The 22,999-nt window shown below is 44.0% G+C and overlaps 1 protein-coding gene across 1 annotated transcript; it reads left to right on the top strand.

Moving 5' to 3' along the window:
- The first annotated feature begins 5,826 nt into the window (after positions 1-5,826).
- Positions 5,827-22,364, top strand: GEMIN4 (gem nuclear organelle associated protein 4). Its single transcript, XM_069972495.1, has 3 exons — positions 5,827-6,170; positions 6,419-6,475; positions 18,430-22,364. The coding sequence occupies exons 2-3, from the start codon at positions 6,454-6,456 to the stop codon at positions 21,630-21,632; spliced, it is 3,225 nt and encodes a 1,074-aa protein (XP_069828596.1). The 5' UTR covers positions 5,827-6,170; positions 6,419-6,453; the 3' UTR covers positions 21,633-22,364.
- The last annotated feature ends 635 nt before the right edge of the window (positions 22,365-22,999 follow it).

The following is a 22,999-nucleotide window of genomic DNA, read 5'->3' as shown; positions in this document are numbered from 1 at the left end:
CTCCCCGCCCTCCTTATCATTAGGAATGCTCCAGGCAGATTGTCTCCTTTTCATCAGCTGTGAGCTGTGTGAATACTGAACACGGGCTGGATCATTAAGGCACCTGTGCAATGTTCAGACAGGAGAAAATGTTCCAGTGGCATTCCTAATGATGAAGAGGGTGGGGGGGAGGGACAGAGGGGTGGTGCAAAGTTAGGGCACAGATATTCTAAGCCCCGGCAGTTGGGCACGGGGCTGCAAGTTTAAAAGTTGTTTTTTAGGACAATAACTGTATTACCTGCTGAACGGACCCCAGGACAGATCTTGGATTAAAAGCAGCTATCCGAAGGTACAAGTAGTTTGGGAGAGACAGATTGTGGGTACAGAGTCGCTTTAAAATAACAGCAATACACCATAAAAGACAGCACGTACCTCTCTCTGCGGCCACGGTCCTATGTACTCTGCTCCTGCCCCGTATTGTGGCGTCTCCTCACCATGCTCTCTGTTGGCCTGGCGCAGCCCCATCTTCTTGGCTCTGCTTAAATTTAAAGGGCCAGCGTGCCCTTAATTGGTGGTTGCACCCAAACACTCCCCTATTAATTCCAGCACCTCCCTGACCCATCTGTTGGAGCCTCTGCATGCTTCCCATAGCGTGTGTTCACAACTCCCTGTGGTTCCGGCCGTCTGTCCTGCCGCCTGTGGTTCCAGCCTTGAGTCCTGCTGTCTTCCTGCCTGCCTGCCTACGTATCTCCAGCTGTGCCTCGCCCGCCGCTGCTAGCAAGTCAAGCCAGGGGTAACGACATGGGGGTCATCTGCCACAGCAAGTCCATCCTGCCTTGCGACGGGCACTGGTGAAGACCAGCGGCCCCTTAGTCTCCGCTCCCTGGTGCGGCTTATGCCATCGCTAGCGGTGCTACAGCGGATCCTCGTCTCCAGTCGCTACACATACACCTTAAATAATTGATTCTTTCAGATATCTCTCCCGTTCGGCTCCTGTCCTTCTCATACACAGGATTGTTCGGCACATAGAAACATAGATGATGTTCTGCAGAAAAAGACTGCTTGGTCCATCGAGTCTGCCCTTTTAGTATCTCCTTTCTTATTATCTTAGGATAGATACACTATGGGGGAGATTTATCAAACATGGTGTAAAGTGAAACTGGCTGAGTTGCCCCTAGCAACCAATCAGATTCCACCTTTCATACCTCACAGACTCTTTGGAAAATGAAAGGTGGACTCTGATTGGTTGTTAGGGGCAACTGAGCCAGTTTCACTTTACACCATGTTTGATAAATCTCCCCCAATATGTTTATCCCAGGCAGGTTTACATTCTGTTATTTGTAAATTGTGTTGTCTATAGAGAAGGGTTAAGCTGCAGCCAGAGAGATCATGGTGTGAGGGAATTGACATTCACCAAAACAATTATTACAAATGCTGTAAAAATGTTTTGGCCCAGTGATGTTAATGTGCCATAATAGAGATAAATGGACTCTACAAAGTTTCTTCCTCCATCACTTCATGCGTTAAAATCGCATGAAAGTACCTTCGGTTGTAGGATGGAGAGGGGCTGAGTTCTCCCTTCCCTATTATAGTAGGTTTGTATCACTGTCTTATTACAGGACTTGTGTATCACTGGGTGTCTGCAGTTGTTGAAGTCACATTTCTGTGCATGATGTTAAAATAATAAAATATCTCAATGTCAGAAACAGCGCTGTATCCACCCCTCCAGTGCTGTGTCCTGCTGCCTATGTAGGCAGGCAAGGTCCTCCCAAAAGAGTGCTGCAAAGCAGTGTTTGCTTTTTCTGTTATGGTGTTATTCCTTATTCTGATTAAAGGGGTTTCCAGCGCTACAAAAACATGGCCACTTTTGCACCACTCGTCTCCAGTTCATGTGTGGTTTGCAGTTAAGCTCCATTTACTTTAATGGAACTGACTTTAAAACCCCACCCAAATTGGAGACATGAGTGGTGCAAAAGTTGCCATGTTTTTGTAGCGCTGGATAACCCCTTTAAAGGGGAACTCCAGGTTGAGATTTTTAAAAATTACTAACCGATCTATCCCATTTGTTTTGGAGGTTTTTTTTCTGTATTGTGTTTCTGTACTTCCTGGTTGAGCAGTTCCTAGAATGCAGTCAAGGTTTCAGAAAGCAATGCTTTCCCTAAGCTGTTCATTGCAGTCCACAGTCCTTGCAGCAGCTGCTTCTGGCCGGTCAGAGATCGTGAATCACTCAGGGGATTGGGGGATCCAGCCCCGCCACCTGTGACATCACGCCCTACCACCTGTCTGCATCATCAGCCTGTGTTCAGCAAACACACACACAATGTGAGACAGAGAATATTTGTCTCCTAAGGTGGGATAGCAGTGGGAGCAGGAGACAGTGTGAATTGGCACAAAGACAATTTTTCTTAATTTCCTGGATTTCTATCCGCTACCAGTGTGGCAGAACCGCACAAACATTGTAATACATTATATAGACACATCTTTATAACTTTTAGGGTATAAACCCACACACCGTATATGCAGCGTATTTACTGCTGCGATACGCAGCAAACTCGCAGCAGATTAGATCTAAATAACTGAACACAGCATCAAATCTGTACCAACAAATCTGCTGCGTATTTGTTGCATATCTGCTGCGTATACGGTGTGTGGGTTTATACCCTTAATGTACATTTAATAGAAAACAAATTTTTCTTATGTGGAGTTCCCCTTTAAATACTTGCCAGGACCGATGTAATTATCTGATTGTAGATACCCCTTTTTATGTTTCCCTCTGTATATCTGTGTTTAAAAATAGTTTTGTTAAAAAAACAAATAAAAACTATCTGATTTAAAAAAAAAAAAAATACTTGCCAGGACCTTTGCATACCAAGCCACTGGTGCCTGTAGTGCAACTAGTTCCTGATCCAGCCTGTTCCTGACTTTAGCTATGGGTGCAGTCACACATTTAGTGTTTTTTAAGGTCCGTGGATGAAGTCCACTATCTACCTCGGTGATCCGTGTCTGTGTTTTTCAAGGGTCAGTATAAAGCTTTTTAAATTACACTGATTAGATCACATCCTTGTTTTTCACGGATGAACACAGATGGCAGATCCTTTGTAATCCATGAAATAGACTTCTATGGGGGAATCTGTGCCGCAAGTTATGTCATGTCCGATTTATTTTCACAGGACAGATTGCAAAAAAAAACAAAACAAAAAAAAAACCACCATGTGAATAACGCAATAGAAAGTAATGGACTATAAAACTGTCCATGATCATTGATCTATGAACACGGCTGACAACTTCATGGAATGTGTGAATGTAGCCTAAAGGCCCTATTCCACCGGACGATTATCGTTCAGATTATCGTTAAATCGTTCGAATTTAAATGATAATAGTTCGGTTGAAATGCAGTTAACAATTAACGACCGAACGAGAAATCGTTGATCGCTTTATAAGATCTGGACCTATTTTTATCGTTGCTCGTTCGCAAATGGTTCGCATTAAATAAGACATCGTTTGGTCGTTCAAAGTAGATACGAACGCAATAGCGAAGAAAAAACGATCGCAAATACGATCATAAGTAACGATTATCGTTCCATGGAAATGAGTGAACGTTTTCAGGTCTTTCGCAATAGCGGTAGTTTGAGATCGTTAATGATTATGCGAACGATAATCGTCCGGTGGAATAGGGCCCTTATTCTTGCTACTAGCCCAGTCAGCCTCTGGAGTTCCTAATTCCACCTCCCGCTCTGCTCACTGATAGCTCTGTTCCTAGTTTCACTTAGTGTTTGCACTTGGTTCCAGTTCCTGGAGAGCTCAAAGTTCTGTTTCTATGTCCCGGTTTTTACTCCATTTTCTTGTTTAAGTAATTTTATGTTGATTTTCTGTTAAACTATTCTTTACTTCCATTGAAATATATCCGGAATATCAGGTTGCTTCGAGAAACTTTGTAAGTGCATGAAATCAGACACCGGGCTGGGTCCTGGGAAAGAATCTGCAGTAATAATATGCAAAAACATATTCCATCTAGTACTACACAGGGGCTTGGCCACATCATGAATAAGAACCTGTTTATAGAACTAGAAAAGCCTTCCATGGGACATTTTTTGTTGTACTACATGGAATATTTTTTAACATAATTTAAATAAAGTTTTTTCCTATTGTGAAGAACCCAATGGTGCTGGAACTATATTGTATACAACTTATTCTGTCATTTTTTCAGCATCTGAATTTGATTGTTCATTCTCTTATTTGGGTAAATGCAGCTTAAAATTAGGCTATGTTTACACACTGTCGAAACTATGTTCATTTTTATTGGACAACTGTCATTTAGTGACAAATGGTACTGTAGGAATGATGCAGAAATGTGTCCAAATTACACTCGCGCAAGACCTGACAGAGAGGGTCCTGCCTATCCTACCTACATGGGCAGATTTTACAGCTTTTCCTGTTTCAGTACAGAGAAGGCTGTAAAACTCTAGGTATTGGTGGGTAAGCAGAAATCTTATTATCTGTCACTATTTAATCAGAATTTTCCTCAGAAATTCTGCTCCAAATCATATAAACCAATATATCAGGAAGCACAGCTTATCTCCCTTTATAATATTCTGTCAGGGACAAGGCAACAGTAATCACCTGGCAGGTTCACTTTAAGGCACCTGGCATAACTGATACCAAGGTCAATGTTTAGTTTATATGCAGTGTCTTTACTAGTTACTTTCAATGAATCTTGCTCCATTAGTCAAGGGACAGGAGTTCTTCAATCACCAAAAAATATATGCAGGTTTGGTACCCTACGTAGTCACCAAATGATACATTAATCCCTTGACACCAAATCACGTAATGTAAGTCTGGGGTTGCTGTCCATTAGTGCAACCCCGCATACATCTAGATGAGTTACACTGACACCGAGTGATGCCATTGACAAGCCACAGCAACTCCTCCTCTGTGTGTGGGAAGTGTTCAGAGCCAGGAGAAATAGTTGTTGCTGTACCTGATGGTCATCCCTGTCTCATTGCTGCACCTGATGGCCATCCCTGTCCCGTTGCTGTACTTGATAGTCCTCCCTGTCCCATTGCTACACCTGATAGTCGTTCCTGTCCCATTGCTGCACCTGGTAGTCGTCCCTGTCGCTATATATGATAGTCATCCCTGTCCCCTGTTGCTGTACCTGATCTTTGCTTCTGTTAGTGCACATGATCTTCTCTCCTGTTACCGTATCCGATTGTCGCCGCTGTTCCTGTACATAAGACTTGAAAAATGTGCTGCTAATCTTGTAAACCCTATAACAGCCTAAAAAGTTAAAAGACCTTTACCAAATAATTTAGATATAGAACATATACATATTATAAATATGTATATATAAATTTCTTTTTTTATGATTTTTTTTTCTTTACAAAGGAAGGAATCCAATAACAGATACCATTCAGCTGAATCCATCACACATAGACTCCTATGCTAACAAAATGCATAGCATGTGATAGAAAGTCTGTCCCCTTGATTGATAGAGCTCTCCATTTCAGTCTATCTATGAAGCTACTAGGGACTGTAGTGAGAGGGCAGAGCAGCACACTATCCCTGACTCCCAGCACAGACTGGCATTCATTATCAGCTAACCTATCCATGCCATGTAGCAGTCGCCCATCTATTCCTCGCCTAATCTTGTGTAACAGGCAGCAATATACATTTGCCACGTTGTCCCATCTAATAACTCTAGCTAGAACGTGCATCATGCTCGGTTGGTGTCCAGTCTTCAGGACCTCCAGCAGCCTGCAGCAAAGCCGCATCTACGTAAATGGGACCGGCTGTAGTTCCCTGCATGGCCGGGAGCGTCGCTGTGCAAGCTGGGACAGCATATCCCATAGACACAACACCAACTCCGCCTCACGTTGCCGTGGTAGCCCCGGCGCCAAATTTGACCCCGTCCACTGCTGGTAGAAAAAAAAATTGACATCTGCAATGTCGCGTCCTAATGACGTCACAGGAAGCTTCAGACTATTTATGTCTCTAGACCCGGAGCCATTTTGGAGGTGACACTCTTTATCGTAACATAAGGAAGGCTTCGGGAATATGTCAGCTGCGGCTGTATAACATGAGCTTGTATAAGAAGTGACTGTCCTGCTGCTAGAGGGAGTTCTGTCATAGGACGCGGCCGGCTGAGGATCGTGACTGCAGCAGGTACCTGTGGGCGGCTTGTGTGTGGACAGGTGAGGGATGAGCCCCACGTGTCCTGTGTGTGCACGGCGCTCTCCTACCTGGCTCTCTACAGCTGTTGCCAAACAGTAACTCCCAGCATGGCCTCACAGCCTATGGCATTCTGGGAGTTGTAGTATTGCTGCTAGAGACTTTAGAGACCCCAGGTTGGGGGTTACTGGGATACAACATGCTGTAAATATATGAGCACATTTATATTTGAGATTTGTTACCATGTTCTAACTTGGTTTCTTGTCCTTAGGCTGTGCTGGAGATGTGCAGGAAGGGACCATAGCCATGAGTACTGCCATGGAGTTTGGTAAGTATATATGTCAAGTATATACCACATATATACCAGTACTGCCACTTGTATCACACAAACCACTGAAATGTTCTGCAAACTTCTTTGTTATAAATGAGTACTCTGATTTTTCGGGATAGGATTTCAGCCAATAGACATAAGCAGCATTATATTTGCTGTATGCAAACACAGATATTAAAGGTTTTTTTTTCCAACGCTACAGAAAGATGGCCACTTTTGTCTCCTCATTGGGTGGGGTTTGAAACTCAGTTCCATTGAAGTAAATGGAGCTTAGGGTAAAAACCCACTTGATGTATTTGCTGTGTGAATCAGTCTTAAAAATAAGCAGGCAAAACGCAGGTTAGCTTTATACAATTTTTCTGCGTTAAAATACGTAATTGCGTATTTTTGAAGCGTGAAGCTACATGCGTTTTTCGCACAGGTTGTTAATAACTGATGCTTTGCTAACAACAAGCTTTACGCTTCAAAAATACGCAATTGCGTATTTTAACGCAGAACAATTGTATAAAGCTAACCTGCGTTTTGCCTGCTTATTTTTAAGACTGAATCACGCAGCAAATACGTCAAGTGGGTTTGTACCCTTAAAGTGACTGTACCACCAGGCCCAGGCTGAAGCACTGGAGGCGGGCCGAGCCACCCCCAGTGGGAAGAAACCCCAGCCCCTCCATGACGTGACTCCATTGGAATCAACGGAACTTTATCATAGAGGGGCTAGGGTTTCCTCCTACTAAGGGTGGGTCGGCCCGTCTCTAGTGCTTCAGCCTGGGTCTGGTGGTACAGTCACTTTAAAGAAGCTGTTCCCGGTAGGTGCTGGCACGTATACTAACCGCAGCTGATTGGTGTCCCGTGGTGCGTCTTCGTTCCGGTCCCGCAGCGCCGTTCAAATCCAGCGCTCTCTTACTTCCGCCTCTGCTGTGACTCCTATTCTATGTCCTGTGATTGAACGCCGGAAGTCACATGCTTCCATAGAGAACACATGGAAGCGTGTGAGTTCCGACATACAATCACAAGAGACAGAAAAGTATTCACAGCAGAGGCAGAAGTGAGCGAGCGCCGGATTTGACCAGCGCTGCGGGACCGGAACGAAGCTGCACCGCGGGACACCAATCAGCTGCAGTGAGTATATGTGCCAGCACCTACCGGGGGGGCAATAATATTTTGTGAACTGCTTCTTTAATTGCAAACCACACCTGAACTGGAGACAAGAGTGGTGCAAAAGTGGCCATGTTTTTGTAGTGCTGGATAACCCTTTTAAGAATATCAGAAAAATTAAGGCATGCTCTGATTTAATTGGAAATGTATCTAAAGCATGCTAAGAGTAGAATAGCACATTGGGGCATACTCCCTTGTCTCAATACAACACAGGTCCTCTGGTCCCTAGTTAAAGGGAAACTGACAACACAGATGTGCTTATTGGTAGCATGTAGAGATGAGCGAACCGGGTCCGAGTCGATTCGAACCCGAACGTTCGGTATTTGATTAGTGGGGGCTGCTGAACTTGGATAAAGCTCTAAGGTTGTCTGGAAAACTTGGATACAGCCAATGACTATATCCATGATTTTCAGAGCGTCCCTCATGACAGCACCACCTGGAGATTGATCCCCATAGGTCCTAATAGGAACAGGAAGCACAAGAGGTTAAAAAGGGCCCCGCCCCTCCACCGCTTCAGTGTTTTCCTGTTCCTACAGGACACAAGCACAGAGAGGTTTACCTCTTTCTCCTGGTCCTGGGGCTGGTGCGGGATCAGTGTTTTCTGCCAGGCGGGCGAAGGCGACCGGATCATCCTCTCCTCTTCAAGTGGGTCGCGCGGCTTTGGGTCTGTGCCTCTTGGTCCCATCAATACCCCGCTGCCGTGCTTAATGAGTTAAAGCATGGAGCTGCGTGCCAGGCCTCGGTCCCACGAGTGTGGTTTCCCTGGTTCTCTTCCGGCCCAGGATCCCTGCCGACGCGCGCGGCGTCTTACGTCATGACGACGCGTACTACGTCATCACGCTTTGTCGCGCGGGGTACCCTGGGACCGGAAGCTCCGCCTCCAAGATGGTGCCGTCCACCGGAACACTGCTGCAATGGGGATGCCGGAGGGCAGGTGCTGGGGGCGTTTTGGCACCAAGGCCCAGCTGATCTTAGGTCTGCTGCTTATTTAAGGTAAGCCAGAGGCTGCATGTCTTTCTCTTTGAATCATGGACGCTCCCCGCTCTGAATCTGTGGAGCAGGCCTCTGCGGCAAACCCAGTAAGTAGCTGAGCCAGAGGCTCACTTGCTATACTTTGTTACAAACATACTGGTAATGGCTCTCCTTCTCTCTCTAGGGAGACAAGGAGACAGCTAAGAAACCTAAATCCAAGAGATGCAGTATATGCAATGACAGGCTGCCAGAGGCTGCAGCTTTAACTAAAGATAAACCTCAGTCCCCTCAACCACCACCTAAAAAGAGGCGCATGGTTATTGCTGACTCCGATTCGGAGGTTGAAGCTGTATCTATTGGAGATAAATCTGAGGAAATTGAGGCTGAGGATATAGAACCTACTGTAGAGAATGTAATACAGGATACTAAAAACTACTTCTACTTTTCGGCTGAAGACACTGACATCCTATTGAATGCTGTAAGGAGCACAATGGGTTTTGAGGAGGTGCAGCAACCTTCTAATAAAATGTAAAGGGGGTAATTATATATGAATGGCAGGAGCCAGAGAAAAAACTGCAAATTGCAAAAGAATATAGAGCCAGGTTCCCCTTTGATGAGGAGGAAACTAAATTATGGACTGAGTCCCCAAAGGTAGACGTTCAGGTCTCCAAGATGGTGAAGAAAATTTCTCTTCCCTTTGAGGATGCTTTACAGTTAAGGGACCCGATGGACAGGAAAATAGATGGACTGTTGCGCAGAGCATGGACCTCCATCCTCTGCGATCAATCCAAATATTGCTGCCACCACCGTAGCCAGATCTCTGTTTATCTGGCTCCAGAAGTTGGAAAGCAACCTGGAGAAAAAGACTCCTCCAGAAAAGATCCTAGAGTCTATCCCTATGCTTAAATTGGCTACTGCTTACCTAGTAGACATCTCAGCCGAATCAGTTCGTTTGGCAGCTAAATCTGCGTCCGTAACTACGGCAGCCAGGAGGGCCCTGTGGCTAAAGAACTGGGACGGGGATAGTACATCTTAGAATAAACTGTGTGCCATTCCCTTCGAAGGTTCCATGCTGTTCGGCTCCGTGCTCGACACCATTTTAGAGCAAGCAGCCGACAAAAAGAAGGACTTCCCTAAAAAAAAAAAAAGCTGCCAAAGGTAAACAAAATTTTCGTTCATTCAGGCAGTATCCCTCTAAATCCTATAGAGGTAAAGGCAAAACGGGGAGGTGGAGCTACCCCAAGGGTGGAAAAGGGAGAGAATTCCTCCTCAACCCTAAATCCTCCGACAAAAAGCAATAACAGCATTCCAGTGGGGGGCAGACTCTCCCAGTTTTATCATCAATGGGAGAACATAACAAAAAACCCTTTCATTTTGTCATCTTTAGAAAATGGGTTCAAAATAGAATTTTCTGACCCCCCCCCCTTTTTAAAAATATTGTACCACTTCTTTAGGGTCAGCCATCTTAAATGAGCGTCTGTGGCAAGGGGTATCAGAACTTATTACATTAGATGCAATTATCAAGGTACCTCCGGACCAACAAGGTCATGGCCACTATTCCAGATTGTTTCTGGTCCAGAAACCTAACGGTACCTATAGAACGATAATAAACCTAAACCAGGTAATAGTGTACAAAAGGTTTAAAATGGAAACACTTAAAACAGCCATCCCCCTAATTTCTAGATGCCTGGTTAGCCACGATAGACCTTAAAGACGCTTATTTTCACGTACCCATATACGAAAAACATCAGAAATATCTGAGATTCGAAATAGTTCACAATCACATTACTCATTTTCAGTTCAAAGCCCTACCATTTGGTATAGCGTCAGCACCACGCATATTTACAAAGGTTATGGTCGAAGTAGGGAATTCTCAGACTACAAAATGTGACAACTATTCCATATCTAGATGACCTACTGTTGGTGGCACAGTCAAAAAAGCTTCTAGAATCAAATATTGCAATAACCATATCTTGCCTTCAGGAACTAGGATGGATCGTAAACCTGCAAAAATCGGACTTACATCCGTCTCACAAAGAAGTTTCTAGGCATGCTTCTAGACACGGAACTTCAGACAACATTTCTTCCCTAAGAAAAGGTAAATACACTTCTAGAGAAATTCAGGAAATTCTCCCAAGAACAAGGTGACGACCATACGAGAGGCAATGTCTGTCCTGGGATCAATGACATCTTGCATCCCGGCAGTACCGTGGTGTTAAAGCCACTCCCGGACATTGCAGTCCCAGATCCTAAAGTCATGGAATCGGCTTCAGTCCTCTCTGGATAAAAAAATGACATTATCCAGTCAAGTTAAGGCATCTCTAAAGTGGTGGGTAAACGAAAAGAACCTAACCAAAGGTCTTCTCTGGTTTCCTCCCCAGGTGACGGCGTTAACCACAGATGCCAGTCAACAGGGCTGGGGCGCCCATGTAGGAGGCCGGTACCTACAGGGACAATGGTCGGAGAGGATAAGTCTCTGTTCCTCCAATTATCGAGAACTAAGGGCAACATACGAAGCTTTAAGACAAGCAGAGCATCAAATATGCCGACAACACGTCAGTGTATTCAGACAATGCGACAACGGTGGCGTTTCTAAACCATCAGGGGGGGACACGTCACTCTCTCTTGCAAAGACTATCAGAAAAGATCTTTGTCTGGGCAGAACTGCATCTACAGTCCCTATCAGCAGTCCATCTAAAAGGCTCAAGCAACGTGGTGGCGGATTACCTCAGTCGCCAACGAATGCTACCAGGGGAATGGAGCCTCAGTCAAGCAGTATTCCAAGACCTCACAGAGAAATGGGGCACCCCAGAGATAGACCTATTTGCGTCAAAGGGAAACAAAAAGGTAAAAAGATTCTTTTCCTTAAATCCACAGGACAATCCAGAACGGGTGGATGCTCTAGCCCAAAACTGGAATTTTCATCTAGCTTATGCATTCCCGCCATTCCCTCTACTGGGGAAGGCCCTTCACAAAATTCTAACAGGCCGAACGCAAGTTATCTTCATAGCCCCAGTTTGTCTGAGGAGGAGCTGGTTCTGTCTCGTAAGACGTCTTTCAGTAGAAGATCCCATCATTCTTCCCTAGACACACGACCTTCTGACCCAAGGCCCGCTACATCATCAGGGATTAGAACAACTCCCATCTGGCAGCGTGGCTTCTGAAAAGTCCTTAGCCCGCAAAGTTCTCTCCCCTAAAGTCATAGACACTATGCTAAACAGCATGAAAGACGTAACCTCCACTATCTATCTTAAATACTGGAAGAAATTCTGTACTTGGTGTGGTGAGTCCCCTCCAGGTCCTCTTAACACAGACATTCCCCAAGTATTAGAATTTTTGCAAGATGGCTTGGATAAGGGGCTAGCCCTCAGTACCCTAAAGGTACAGGTATCTGCATTAGGTTGTTTTTTTGATTCTCCCATTGCAGAACATAAGTGGGTTAAGAGATTTTTTTTGCGCCATTTCCAGGATGAAGCCAAAAATCACTAATCTTACTCCTCCTTGGGACCTTACTTTGGTTCTCCAAGCCTTAACCCAAAATCCTTTTGAACCTATTGAGAAGCTATCAATGAGATTTTTAACTCTTAAAACTGTGTTTTTGATTGCTATCACCTCAGCAAGAAGAGTCTGTGAAATCCAGGCATTGTCAGTGGAAGATCCTTACCTCACCATTTTAGATGATAAAATCATCTTTAAATTAAATCCGTCTTTTCTTCCCAAAGTCGTAACAAATTTTCACAGATCGCAAGACATTGTGCACCTTCCTTCTGTGATCCACCGAATAATGATAAAGAAGCAAAATTTCATTCCTTAGACGTACGTAGGACTGTCATTACTTACCTAGAGGCTACAAGAGAATGGAGAAAAGATTCCAACTTACTGTTACAATTTCAAGGTAAGAAGGCTTCCAAAGCCTCAATAGCAAGGTGGATGAAGTCTGCTATAACAGAAGCCTACAAGTCATCAGGTAAACAAATTCCAGAAAAACTTAAGGCCCATTCCACCAGGGCAGTCTGTCTCCTGGGCAGAAAGATCAGCAGCTTCATTGGAGCAGATATGTAGAGCGGCAACCTGGTTATCACCGAATACGTTCTACAAACATTACGAGCTGAATGTGACAGCGTCTCAGGACATGGCATTCGGACACAAAGTGTTACAGGCTGTGGTCCCACCCTAAATGGATTATCTGGTATGTCTCCAGGTGGTGCTGTCATGAGGGACGCTCTGAAAAGCTGGAATTATTACTCACCGATAATTCATTTTTCATGAGTCCATCATGACAGCACCCATTTATTGCCTGCCCGCAATGTATATTTATGTTGTGCCATGTTGGTAGTAATCTGTAAACCACTGAGGAGGTGGAGGGGTGGGGCCCTTTTTAACCTCTTGTGCTTCCTGTTCCTATTCGGACCTATGGGGATAAATCTCCAGGTGGTGCTGTCATGATGGACTCATGAAAAACGAATTATCGGTGAGTAATAATTCCAGCTTTCCACATAGCCTTAGGGCTTTATCCAAGTTCAGCAGCCACCGCTAATCAAATGCCGAAAGTTCGGGTTCGGATCAACTCGAGCATGCTCCAGGTTTGCTCATTTCTAGTAGCAAGGAAGGCAAGTTTTCTGCCCAGTAGTGATGTCACGATACTAGAATTTTGAGTTCGATACCGATACCAGCTGTTTTATTTCGATACTCGATACCATTTCAATACTTAAGTTTAAAAAAAAAACAAACTGTAAAAATAAAAATGCCCCGCCGTCTCCCCACCCCCCACCCCGACTGCAGATATGTGCACAACAACTCCCAGCATACCTCTATGTGCACAAGGAGGTATGATGGGAGTTGTGCAGAAGGAGGTATGCTGGGAGTCGTTGTGTACAAAGGAGCTATGCTGGGAGTTGTTGTGCACAAGGAGGTATGCTGGGAGTTGTTGTGCACAAGGAGGTATGCTGGGAGTTGTTGTGCACAAGGAGGTATGCTGGGAGTTGTTGTGCACAAGGAGGTATGCTAGGGGTTGTTGTGCACAAGGAGGTTTGCTGGGGGTTGTTGTGCACAAGAAGGTATGCTTGGAGTTTTGTCAGGAGGCTGCTGCTGTACAACTGCAGCTCCCAACATATCTCTTTGTGCACTACAACTCCCACCAATCAGCTAGTTATTCGGTATCCTATATTTTGGGAGACCTTGGAGTTTGTGGAGGCTGCAATGCAGTTATTGCCCACAAGGTATTTAAATATGTAAAAACCTGCAACAAATGACCATACTGCAGCATGTGAACACAGCTGTAATTGGCCAGTAACTTGTGTCATAAGAATTATAGAAAATGATCCGGATATTTATAGGATTGTTATATATATTGTAAGTGTCTGTATATATTATGGCACTGCAGCAGGTCTATGCCCAGCACCAGGGTTGGCACAATGTACATGGGGGGAGACTGCCACAAAATATTCAGACACTACAATGCCATAGATAGAGGGGAGAGAGAGAGAAAGACAGAGAGAAAGAGGAAACAGAGAGATATGGTCCTTATACACGGGACGATTGATCGTTCGTTTTTGCACGATAACGATTGAATTAGAACGATAATCGTACGTGTAAACGCAGCAAACAATCAAACGACGAGCAAAAAATTGTTCATTTTGATCTTTCAACATGTTCTCAAATCATCGTTGATCGTTCGCAAAAAATTCGCAGATCGTTCCGTGTAAACATTCTTTAGCGATTTCACATGTGTGTGAGATAGGCTTAAACGATCGCAAAACAATCGCATAGCGAATTTTCCGTACGATGTATCGTTCCATCTAAACGCTGATCGTTATAAAAAAAAATCGTTCATTCAAAATCGTGCGATCGGGCGAATTATCGCTCCGTGTAAAAGTACCAATAGATAGAGAGATAGGTAAAACAAACAGCAAATAAACAGATTGACACCCAGTTCTGGGCACTGGTGATGTCCCAGCCCTGGGATCCCACTGGCCTTTGTCTGGTCACATGGTGGGGACATTATACGGTCATTCCTACAAATTTCTATTCCATAAATTAGGGTATTTTTTGTAGAGTCCATAGAACAGGACTGGGTGCTGGGTGGGGGTCCTGCAGCATATGTTGAGTGGGGACCACCACACATTACATTGCAGCTCACTCAATTTGATCATCTTTTAGCACCTCAGACTCTTGATCCTTCTCATTATTTGCACCAACTGCTTCCTGAGGTTGGGATGGGCCATCTGCAGGGCTGGGGCCATGGTGGGAGAGGGTGGGCTGCATGTGGGCCCTGGAGCTCTCCCAGAGTCTAATGGAAGGGGGAGAGGGTCAGCAGCAGGGATGGGGGAACATAGGGCCATGGTGGCTGGGTCTAGAGGGTGATGGCTGGTGTCATACTATATCTCATACATGTACCAGGGGGTTGTGGCTTACACAGAGCTGTAATGGGATATGATGCTGTGCAGCTCCAGGTTTATTCCCTATCTGTAGATGGATAAATAGATATATAGGAGATGGATGGATGGATAGATAGGAGATGAATAGATAGGAGATAGATAGATAGGGAGAGAGAGGAGATACAGAGCACTCACACTGACTGATGGACACAAGGTAAGAAGCCAGAGGAAACTAGTAATGTAATTAAACAGAAAGATAGGAGATAGAAAGAGGAGAGAGAAGACTCCTCAGGCTTACAGCACAGGGAGAGGGTCCTGGACGCTGCAAGGGGAGGCTATGGAGGAGGAAGGAGACACACAGGCCGGGCAGAGGTCACCACACTGTGCTATGGAGAAAGCCGCCTCAGCTGCCTCACACACAGACCAGTGATAGATGTCCTGACGACCTGTCCGGGCTGTCGGGCGGCTGCAGCGTTCTCTTCAGGCCCCCTGCTTCCTGGTCAGTGTGATGACATGTAATTTCCCCTGGACGCTGTCTACACTGGAATGCCGTTCTTAATAAAATGAAGGCTGCACAACCGTTCGTGTGAGAGGGTAATCTGTAGGTTACATTCCCCCTATAGCCAGAGCCGATCAGTCACCCCCACATTACTCATGTGCGCACTGATCCTGACAGCCCCAGCCTCTCCAACCTCACAGCTGTGCTGGACATGTAGTGGCCGCATCTCCTCCTCCTCAGCGGGGCCGCTCCATATGCAGGAGACTCGTGCTGCCTATGGAGCGGCTCGGGAGGTGTTCATGCCGCTGTCAGTTGTGACAGAGGCATGTACAGTTACATAGCCGGCACTAGTGATCGCTGTGTGCCGGCTATTTGAATTTGCCGCCGCCGGGAGCGAACGGAGGGAGAGCAGAGAAGGTGACTGCAGGGAAAAGGGGGCGGCACAAAGAGAACACGGCTGGCGCTTAGCTAGCCGCCCGCCGTGTTCTCTGCTCTATACTTTGTATTAAGCTGCATAATAACGCAGCTTAATATAAAGTATCGATACCAGGAAATCCTGGTACCGAACCGTATTTTTGCCCGAAATATTGATAGTAGTATCGATATTTCGGTGCATCGTGCATCCCTACTGCCCAGACAACCCTTTGCCTAAGCTAAAGTCAGTGTACAATATAGCTTCTTATCCTAAATCCTAGATAATAATAATTTAAAATAAAAATTATTTATTTGTATAGCGTTGGGTGTGTGAGGAAAACGGAGTACCCGGAGGAAACCCACGCAAACACTGAGAGAACATACAAACTCTTCTGCAGATGTTTCCTCAGTGCTGCAAGGCTACAGTGCTAACCACTGAGCCACTGTGCTGCCCTAGATGACCCTTATTGCTTTTTAGTGTTCCAGTGCAGAGCTTTAGGAGTTAGAAATAATATGCAGATCAGGAGACTAAACCCATGGGGTGTTTACCTGGGCTGCAAAAGCCCTGCACAGTTCAGCCCCTCCATTCTAAACTAAAGGGCCTTTAAACTAAAGGTAGAAACACTTTTTTGGCCAATAATCTGCCCGTATAAAATTGACTGTGATCAGCCGAGGAGGGAGAGGAGTTATTACATCACTTATTGTGAATGGTCCGATCCTATCTTATCTGGCTACTTAAAGCGACTACCTTCGGATAGCTGCTTTTAATCCAAGATCTGTACTGCGGTCCATTTGGCAGGTGATGCAGTTATTGTCCTAATAAATATCTTTTAAACTGCCAGCCCCGTGCCCTACAGGAGTGGCCTAGATTGTGTATGCATTAGGCTGGCACACCCTCTCTGTCCCTCATCACCCTCCTCATTATTAGGAATGCTCCAGGCAGATTGCCTACTATTCATTAGTTGTGAGAGGATGGCACATGGGCTGGAACGTTAAGACACCTGTGCAAATGTTCTTCATGGAGAAAATGTTGCAGTGGCATTCCTAATGATGAAGAGGGTGAGGAGGAGGGATGGAGGGGTGGTGCAAAGTTAGGGCACAGATACTCCCGTAGGGCACGGGGCTGCCAGTTTAAAAGTTGTTTTTAGCACAATAACTGCATCACCTGCCAAACGGATCGCAGGACAGATCTTGGATTAAAAGCAGCTATCTGAAGGTACAAGAGGTTTGGGGGGGTCAGATTGTGGGTACAGAGTCGCTTTAAGTCACCTTTCACTGTAATCCTGTTTGGGATGGTAAGGAGGACACTGCTGGAAAGTAATCTATACCAATCAGGAAGTTTCAGCTTATTATTAGACTTAGCGGCCAGAATTTACTGACATATTTTTAATAAATTTAACATAACCCTTGATTTTAGTAATAGCTTTTAAAGGTATTCCAGGAAAAAGCAACTTTTCCCCTATACACAGGTTAGGGGAAAGTAGGAGATCGCAGGGGGGCCGACCTATGTACCCTCCCCCCCCCCCCCCCCCCCAGTGATCTCCATACCGGGCCCCACCCTCTGTGTAATAAATAGAGCCGTGGGTACGGCACGTGACGCGTGGCTTTATCCATTTCTATGGAGCTGACAGAAAGAGCTGAGTATGCCAGAAGAGCACTGTACTCTTTCCGTCAGCTCCATACGAATGAATAGAGCCGCAGGAAAATATAGAGGGAGTGTGTTCACATCTCCTCGTCCAGAACCCCAAACAAGAACACATTGGATCTAAGGGGAATGGACTTCTGGCTAATCTCTGAGAAGACAAGTACAACATCCATTCGGAATGTTACAATATGTGGGCAAACCCAAATCATGTGCTGGAAGTCTATGGGTTCAGACGTACGTTTTGGGCAGGTTGGGGCTGGCATTTTGGTCTTTCGGTACAGTGTGAGATAACATTGGTGTATTATGTATAGCAGGGGGAGTATGCTGTAATAGAGAAGAGATTCTAGGATTACATCATAGGTATCCTCTACGATAGCAGGTATTAATCTTCCATTTTTCTACTGCAGGGGGAGGCGTTTTTTTTTTTTTATGATTTGGATCAGTAATGTATGAGTACAAAATTAAAATGAGACCCTGAGATCGAATAATGCCACGGAGAGGGTAGGAGAAGATCGCTGAGCTTGTACTTTGGATCTGGGACTGTAGAGCTTTTCAAAGTCAAAATTATAAAAACACATATTAGGGATCTTACAGTTAGAATGTAGCATAGCAAATAAAATTAGTACCTTGCCAGTATATAGGTCATGTAAAAACTGGCATCACTTTAATTTACCTGTACGTTTTTACTGCTTTTTATTCGGGTTCCTTTCTTTTCTGTCTCTTGGGCTTGTCTTGAATTAAGTAACCTCAAGCTGCTAAACAGGTTCTTATACAGTATTTCGGTATTGCGTGTCCTATTCAGCACCAGTGTATAGTTAATGAAAACAATAGGTCTATTTGTGGAAAGAAAAACATTTATATTAACGTTATCTTATATGTTTCCTCTGTGTAGGAAGCTGGAACATATGTGAACAAACAGCGGTTCTTCAAGGAGCTCTACTGTTGGCAGAAAAACTCACCTTACAGAAAACTTTGCTGGAGATTAAAAAGGCTGAATGGCCTTTGGTCGGGAAGCCCATCATAAATGCTTTAAAAGAAATTTGCTCAGGTACCTGGTCACAAAGCCATGAGTGGAGAAAGAAAGTCATTGCCATATTTTGGGCCAAAGTGCTGTCATGTCAGCCCCAAATCTCGTTAGAGGGAAACTTTGATATTGACAAAAGATGGAAAGAGGATATGTTCTTTCCTGCGGAAAACATGATACCAAAAATGAATCGCACTGTTTTGTTTGAAGTTCTCAAAGCCACAAAAGCAGCAGACGTATTTGCAGAATTTCTTTTGGCATTGCCAACAGAATTTTGGGTGGAAGAAGCCTCCCTGATGTTAAACCACATTTGTGATGACCCTTCCATAGAAGATGTGACTTTTTTCCTAGATGTGTGGTGGGAGATCATGAAAGATGGTAGGAACGGGAAGGATGAAATTGTTGAAACCTTTTCAGCTGTAGCAAGCCAGTACTTGACCAAGACAAATGACGATGAAGTTTGCCAAAGTTCGAAAAGATTTAAGCCGGACCCGGAGCAATGCGTACCTCCAGATGACAACATTCTTACTGTGTTTTTAGAGGGGCTTCATAAAATCAGGCCAAACATTGATAACAGCAAATTGAAGTGCTACACAATAGCAAATCTAGCAGATATGTTGTGCTCAGCTGCTTTTCTAGAACAAGAGTCAGGTGATCTTCCTATAAGACTATACTTGGAGAAGCTTGTTGCTGTCCTTTGTTTTTGTAACGCAAAGATCAAGGACGATAAATCTGAAAAAAGTCTCCCAGAAAAGCTTAGAGAAGCGGAGAGGATTGTGCAGAGTGGCAGCACTGCTTCCAGATTCCGTTTATTAACAGGAGCCCAACACCTTGGCTTAAATATTCTCAAAGACCTGCTGCTTTACTGGGGGGAAGAACTGCACAACTACATAAATAATTGTGACCAGATTTCCTACGAATGCTTTAGGATGAACGGTAGCCTTGCATCTTTGCATAAAAATTTGGTTGCATTACATCCTAATGAGACGTTTTCAGAAGAGCAAAGAGAGAACGCTTTAGATCTGGCAAACTGCATTTCTAGCCTTCTGGAGAAAACCGCCAACATTAACATAACACGCAAGATGAATGATGTGGACATGATGGCTACTGTTGCTAAAAACATTATTAGCTATAAAATGAACCGCTATAAAGAAGTTTGCTCCGAGTTTGCATCTGAACTCTCCTGGGCATTCACCACCGACTGGTTAAATTGTCTTAAAACGAATAAAGAGTCTTTTCTGGAAGCGGACCTCATATTTAAATTGTTGGAGACTGTCGTGAAAGCCACATATGAGCAGAACAATGTAAATATGTTGGAGATTCAGAAATCTACCACTATCCTCTTAGATCTGTTTTGTGAGCTGCCTCTAGCTCAGATGGATGAGGTGCTGATGAGAGTCATCAATACATGGGGAGAGAAAGGTCTCTCTCACTGCATGTCTGCTTTTACAGTTAATTTCCAGGAGGAGCTCAACATGACATTTAACCAAATTTCTCAGACTGGAACAGATTATAACACTGTCTCCAGAGTGGCCAGGCTAGCACTGTTGTATCCTGAGCATGTCATAAGCAAAGCTTGCCACTTTGCTGTCTCAAATCTCGGGGCTCATGTATTTTTGGCCAAAATATTGACATCACTTCCTTTAAGCTTTAGGGGCTCTCAGAATGCAGACCCATCAGTCTCTTTATTATCTCGCTGCTTGATGGAGACGTGCTGGGGGAAGCTGTCCTCTGATAAGGAAGAAAGCCAGTTTTTGTACTTGCTGTGTTATTTAATGAATCCTTCTGAAACTACTGGCGATAACGTCTCCCTATTGCAGCCAGCAGAAGTCGTGAGGACCTTTGTCCTTCCATATATACTTGATGAATGTGTCCATGTGGAATTGTGCTTGAACATTCTGCACAAAGCTCTAAATGTGGAGAATCCACTAGATGGGTCTGGTAAGCATTGGGTTCTTTCCTGCTTTCCATTCCCTCTCATTATGTCTCTTTGTAAATTGCTCAGTAGCTTCAGTAGGTGCTGGCAACAATCCGATAAGCCATATTGCCTTACGCTTGGATCCAAGGAGTTAATAATTGACATTCTCTCTCAGATCTGCACTCTGATTTTGCCAGAAGCTGAAACAGGCACAGAAACCTGGGGCAAGTCCCTCTTTTGGCTGCACAGGAAAATGGAGCATTTAGATTGGGTTATACGCTTGAGACTGAAGCCTGTGTTCGGAGAGCACTTTAAAAATGAAGCACCGGCCTCCTTGTTTGAAGTTTGCAAGCTGTCCGAATACGACTGGACCGCACTTCATCAACCGGAGTACGGTCCTGGCACTGGGCTATTGGCTTGGATGGAATGTTGTTGTATTTCAGGAGAGATGAAAGATCTGATGCTCTCACTTCTTTGTGTCAACACAGAAGACCCAAATGAGGTTAATCTTTTTAGTAAAGGATTTTTAGTAGCCATGGTACAAGTCCTGCCATGGTGCAGTGCAGCAGAATGCAGACTTCTTTCTCAGGTTGTGATGAGTCTTTTGAAGAGACAACTTCTTCACGTGCCATATTCTCTGGAGTATATACAGTATATGCCTCTTTTGAATCTCCGTCCTTTTGCTTATGATCTTCAGTTCTCTGTCCTATTACTCAGAGGGTTCCAACTTCTCTGTAGCTCGAGCTGTTCCAACTGGCTTACCTTTGATGGTCAAAAGCACATTGCAAGGCTCTATAGTGTCTGTATATCTGACATGCTTGAAGCTGTCAAACAGCATCTGGCAGAACACAATCTTCAGGTGAATAAACTTGAAAAAGAATATGATTACGTACAGGAGGTGTTATTTATTTACAGTCAGGTATTCTGTCATGTCCTCCATATAACTGCTATGATGCCAGAAAATACATGTGAACCTCTGTTCGTCTTGTCGCTAGAAATTCTCTCCCTATATGAAAGCTTGAAAGCGACTGACACTTCCAAAAACCGCTCGCTCAGGCAAGCGAATGAAAGACATTTCTTGAAGTCCATAACTGAGAATGTGAGCAATGAGCAACATCGTGCTACACTAATGCAGAAAATAAACAAGCTATAAGGACTGATACATCTACAGCCAAGAATACAGTGGTGTGCATCCATTCCTATAGCATACAAAATAAAACCCCTGTGCTATCACAGCAACGTGATACAATCCACTTTTATGGGTTAGAAAAAAATTGCTGCTTTCCTGTAAAAACAGCACTTCTCCTATCATCTGTTTAGCTGTGGTTTGGCAGTTCAGTTCCATAGAAGTGAATGGAGCTTTATTTTAATAACACACAGCTTGTTGCAAGAGAGTAGCTGTGCTTTTTCTAATCCTGGATAACCCTTTTAATTGCATCTCTGCCTCCATGATGTGGACTCTTAAACACTCAGCACCGTCTATTAAAACTTTACTACTTGCTGAACTGGGATAGACATAACTGTTAATGCCATAAAAAAGCTTCACAGGGGACAATGTTTCCTATTGTATTTAGAGTTTGCTGGTCTGAAAATTGCAATGCTGAAATTTTATGCCATCAACCTTATGGGCCTTTTTTCTTGCAATCTAGTAGTAAGGAGAAATTAATATAAAACTTTTTTTGCATGGCGGCAGAAGAAAACAGGTGCTCAAATAAAAGCCATGTGTGAAGCCGAAGATGTTTTTTTTTTTTTTTTTTTTACACCAAAATCTTTGAAACTTCATATCTGTATCCTTGTTTCATTACCCAATGTTGATCCTGATTATCAATTATAGTCCATAGCTTTCTGTCTCAATAAAAGGCTTTTGCCTGTTACTTTATATAAAGGATGGTTCAGGAGTCAATAAATGAAAAAGAATCAGATGACGTACAGGAGGTGTTATTTATTTACAGTCATACATAATGAAGAACGTGAGCAATGAGCAACATCGAGCTACAAGGTGGGAACATGGCCCAAAGCTGTACCTGTAATATTTGCAGGCCCAATAGCTTTGCAGAGTTAACCCTGATGAATTTGCATTATGGTAAGTGTTTGCCAACATCCAATAGTCAGACGGGGAGAAAAGCAAGATGTGATTTCATCAAACACCTTCACAGAGCATGGTGGACACATGATGCCTGTGTTGAAATAGTAAAAAAAAATTAAGTTACTAAAAGGTTTTTTTTGCTCTTAATCTTGAACTATAGGTCAGCAGTAGCTTATATTTACACAGTTGACCCTTTTTTTTTATATTATTTGTAGTGTTTTGGGGTTTTTATTTTTCAAAATACAGCAATATGCTTTAGGTATGGTAATATGCTGCTTTTTGTTATTCCAAAAAGTGTGTATAAGGGTGCGTTCACATGTACAGGATCTGCAGCATAGATGTCATAGATGCAGCTCATGTATAGAATGAGAAATACTATCTATTACTATATAAAGCAGAACTCCAGGCAAAATCTATTTTATAATATGTTATTA

This window comes from Dendropsophus ebraccatus, chromosome 5, assembly GCF_027789765.1.
Source record: "Dendropsophus ebraccatus isolate aDenEbr1 chromosome 5, aDenEbr1.pat, whole genome shotgun sequence".
In the NCBI taxonomy this organism is placed as follows: Eukaryota; Metazoa; Chordata; class Amphibia; order Anura; family Hylidae; genus Dendropsophus; species Dendropsophus ebraccatus.
The sequence above is the reverse complement of the archived record's forward strand: the minus strand, read 5'-3'. Positions and strand labels throughout refer to the sequence as shown.

Coding starts and splice junctions, on each gene's coding strand:
- GEMIN4 (XM_069972495.1), top strand. CDS start 6,454: ATGAGTACTGCCATGGAGTTTG. Junction 6,476..18,429: donor GAGTACTGCCATGGAGTTTG/GTAAGTATATAT, acceptor TCCTCTGTGTAG/GAAGCTGGAACATATGTGAA.